This window comes from Aedes albopictus, chromosome 3 (assembly GCF_035046485.1).
Source record: "Aedes albopictus strain Foshan chromosome 3, AalbF5, whole genome shotgun sequence".
NCBI classification, from domain to species: domain Eukaryota; kingdom Metazoa; phylum Arthropoda; class Insecta; order Diptera; family Culicidae; genus Aedes; species Aedes albopictus.
Window position 1 is genome coordinate 268,358,421 of NC_085138.1, and position 3,662 is coordinate 268,362,082.

General features: G+C 48.6%; 1 protein-coding gene across 1 annotated transcript; it reads right to left on the reverse strand.

Moving 5' to 3' along the window:
• Positions 1-1,133: 1,133 nt before the first annotated feature.
• On the reverse strand, positions 1,134-3,083 carry LOC134290735 (uncharacterized). The gene has a single exon (XM_062857927.1). The coding sequence runs from the start codon at positions 3,081-3,083 to the stop codon at positions 1,134-1,136; it is 1,950 nt and encodes a 649-aa protein (XP_062713911.1).
• Positions 3,084-3,662: the final 579 nt, after the last annotated feature.

Below are 3,662 nucleotides of genomic sequence, written 5' to 3' on the forward strand. Positions count from 1 at the left end.
CACCTGAGATGGCGTAGCGTAAAACGAATGAATTTGCGCTGGACTCTTTCGATGCGGTTAATTTCATTGTTGTAGTAAGGAGCCCAGACTACTGCCGAGTATTCCAGGATGGGGCGTACAATTGAACAGTATAGCGACTTCAAGCAGTAGGTGTCCTTAAATTTTTTGGCAAAGCGAAAGAGGAAGCCAAGCTGTAACCATGCCTTGGCGACGACGTAAGCGACATGGTCTTTAAATGTCAGTTTAGAGTCAAGCAGAACTCCGAGATCCTTGACTGTCGATTCGCGTTTCAACCGAACACCTTCCAAAGCGTAGTCGAAGTGGAGAATGGACTTCTTACGGCCGAATGATATGACAGAACATTTAGATACATTTAGTGACATTCGATTTGATGAGCACCAAACAGCAAAGGTTTCAAGCTGGTGCTGTAGAAACGCTGCATCGGGACGTTGCTTAATCGAGAAATACAGTTTCAGGTCGTCAGCATATGAAAGTTTCATGCATTTAATGATAATGTTGACGTCGTTCATATACAACAGGAAAAGAAACGGACCAAGATGACTGCCTTGGGGAACGCCGGACCATACTGTGAACGGCGAAGAGATGTGGTCACCAATTTGTACAGACATACTGCGTCCATTTAGATAGGATCGAAGCCACATTAGGAGGTTGTTGTTCATACCTAGTTTATCGAATTTGGCCAGAGCGATTTGGTGATTCATTTTATCGAAGGCGGCAGAAAGGTCAGTATAGATGGCGTCTACTTGATGTCCACTTTGAAACTGGCGTATCAGGTACGACGTGAAACACGTCAGATTAGAGGTCGTCGATCGTTTTGGAACAAATCCGTGTTGATCCTCAGAAATGTAATGTGCGTAACTTTGAACTAGTTTGTGTAGAACGATCAACTCCAGTAACTTCGACGTAGCGCACAGTGAAGCAATACCTCTGTAGTTTGAGACAGTTCTTTTGCAGCCTTTCTTGAAAACGGGAAAAACGTGCGACTCCTTCCAGAAATTCGGAAAAACGCCGGTTGTCATGGAAAGGTTGAAAACCGTTGTAAGAGGCGCGGCAATAGAATTCAAACGACGTTTAATGACAAGCGACGGGATGCCGTCCGGTCCACATCCAGTTCAGGACTTCAAATCTTTGGCGGCAGCAATAACGACATCGTTGGTGATAGCGAACTGCACTCCAGATGCAGGAAAACTGGGAACATTCCGTGTGGCTTCAGTGACATCCTGTGGGTCAAGTTGCTCATTGACGAAGACGCTGCTGAATTGTGAACGGAACAAGTCGACTATAGCCGTTGTTGTATCAGCTTCATGGAATCCATCAGTCATCGTAGTCGGCAAACCAGATTCTTTACGTTGGTCGTTGACATGCCGCCAAAAACTCTTGGGATTAGTTTTCAGGCGGCTTTGTAATCGGCTTAAATGGGCGCTGTAGAGACTATCGTTGAGGTGCTTGTATGCGGTATTCGCTTCCAAATAACTCGCTCTCGTGGTGTCGGTACGGTACTTACTGTGACGCCTCAGAGCTGCCTGTTTTGCTCTTTTGAGATTTTTGAGGGCGGCATTTGACCAAGCCGGCTTAGTCGGTTCCCGCTTCGAAATGACTGGAACAAACTGGTCGATTGCATAGAGCAATACTCCGGAGAGAGTCGAAGCAGCAAGGTTCGCGTCGGATCCGCTAAGAATCTCGTCCCAGTTCACGCGCTCCAGGAAAACATTCATTTCACCGAAATTGGCCCGACTGAAATCATAGGAGACACTTTCTGACGTATCGTGAAAGGTACGAGACGGACTCGCTTCCAGACACATTAGCAGAGGCGGGTGATGTCTACAAATTTTTACAAGCGGAGCAGGAGCATGCATAACCGAGCAGTTTACTCCTAGTTCCTCGCTCACAAAGAACAGATCAAGTGAACGGTTATTTTCATTTTTAACTCCAACCATCTGTCTGAGTCCAGCGGTGCTGTAGGCATCAAGCAGCTCGCGCGATGTTTGACCCATCGAGGAGCGAGTAGTGCACGGAAAGAAAAAACCAAAAGAACTACACTGCCAAGCAATGGAACTCAAGTTGAAATCTCCGAGTATGACAACATTGTCCTTAGGTTCCAATTGCGACACCACCCAGTTGAGCAAATTAATATGTGTCTCAATCACGTCTGCATCATTGATTCGGTCGGGGGGAATATAAACGACGCAAACAAAAATGGTCGCGTCATCAGTCGAAATTGCGACCCATAATTGCTCTACCGATGCACAGTTCGGGGGACTTACCAAGCGGGATTTGAACCTGGAACGCACTGCCAATAGAACACCGCCGCCGGTGGTCTTGTTGCTGTTTAATGGTGACCGGTCGTGTCGATAAACGGAAAACGAATTGTCGAACAGCTGGTTAGACGATGTGCCCTCGTTCAGCCAGGTCTCAGTGAACGCATAAGCATCGTAGCACCCGTTGCTAAGGGCCAGCTGGTATTCGGCGATGGATGTGTTGATTCCACCAACATTTTGGTAGTATATGAGGACGTTTGAAGCGGGCTGTGCTGTATCGTCCCCACGAGGTACGGACCTAAGAGGCGAATATTCATCAGGGCGGGAATTGACGCTACGAGTGGTATACATGCCTTGGATGGCAGCTTGGAAGACCCCATCGCCAGCACTAGACTCAGGGCCGGGACGACTTGGATGGCAGGAACGAGTAGTTAGAGGCAGGTGATAGGTCGTCGTAGAACCAGAAGGCGCGACTGAGCTAGGCGGATCCGGGGCTTCCATGCTACTTGATGTCGGGCGTCCCGGGTTGAGTAACGATGGCCTTGAAAAGTTGTGCGAAGATGGTGCGCCGATAAGCGCTGGACTGGTAGATGATGACACAATACGGGAGGAAGTGCTCGCAGTAGGGCACGGTCTGCAAACGGAATGGCGATCAGGCAGGGAGGGAGTTTGATATTGATAGTACTTGCCTGTAAAAGCAGGCTGGAGGGCCCCAACTACAGACTCAACAGCAGGGCAACGACGGCTGTGAAGAACGCTGGCAGCAAAAGGCAGGACTGTGACGAGCTGAGCGGAGCCCTCCATAGTGCTTTCTAGTGTGCGTCGTGGTACCCCTACTCCGTCATGTAGCATTCCTGCGCCGGTGACAACATGTTGGGTGTAGGGTTGGCTGCAACTACGTTGGTGCGATTCGGTGACAGAGGTTTCCAAAAATTTTGGCTTGATCTGTCATCCTGGAACTCTCGAAAAAGAATCCCTCTCGGCCAGGTCGAATTGGACATCGCTTTGCCTTTTACGCTACTGCTCAATCCAACTTTAAAGGAGACGAACGATAAAGTGCTTACGTCTCGATTTTTTGCAACTAGACGGACAACGTCAACGTCGTCGGTGCCCAAACGATGCGAAACCAAAGCTCGAACTTGCTCAGAGGTAACATCACGGGAAATACGAGAGAGATATAGCCAAAATTTGGGAATCGGCGCGGCAGCAGCAATACTTCCGATTGACGGTGATACGGTCCCGGGCATAGCAGGTTGTGACTGCAATTTTTTTGGTTTTCCAAATAGGCGACGACGACGAGTCGAGATGATTGCAGAAGCGGGGCACTTAGAAGACCTGGGAGTCATTGAGCTAGAGTTGATGAGTTTTGAAAAATTCGATTTA

Coding starts and splice junctions, on each gene's coding strand:
- LOC134290735 (XM_062857927.1), bottom strand. CDS start 3,083: ATGGAGGGCTCCGCTCAGCTCGTCACAGTCCTGCCTTTTGCTGCCAGC.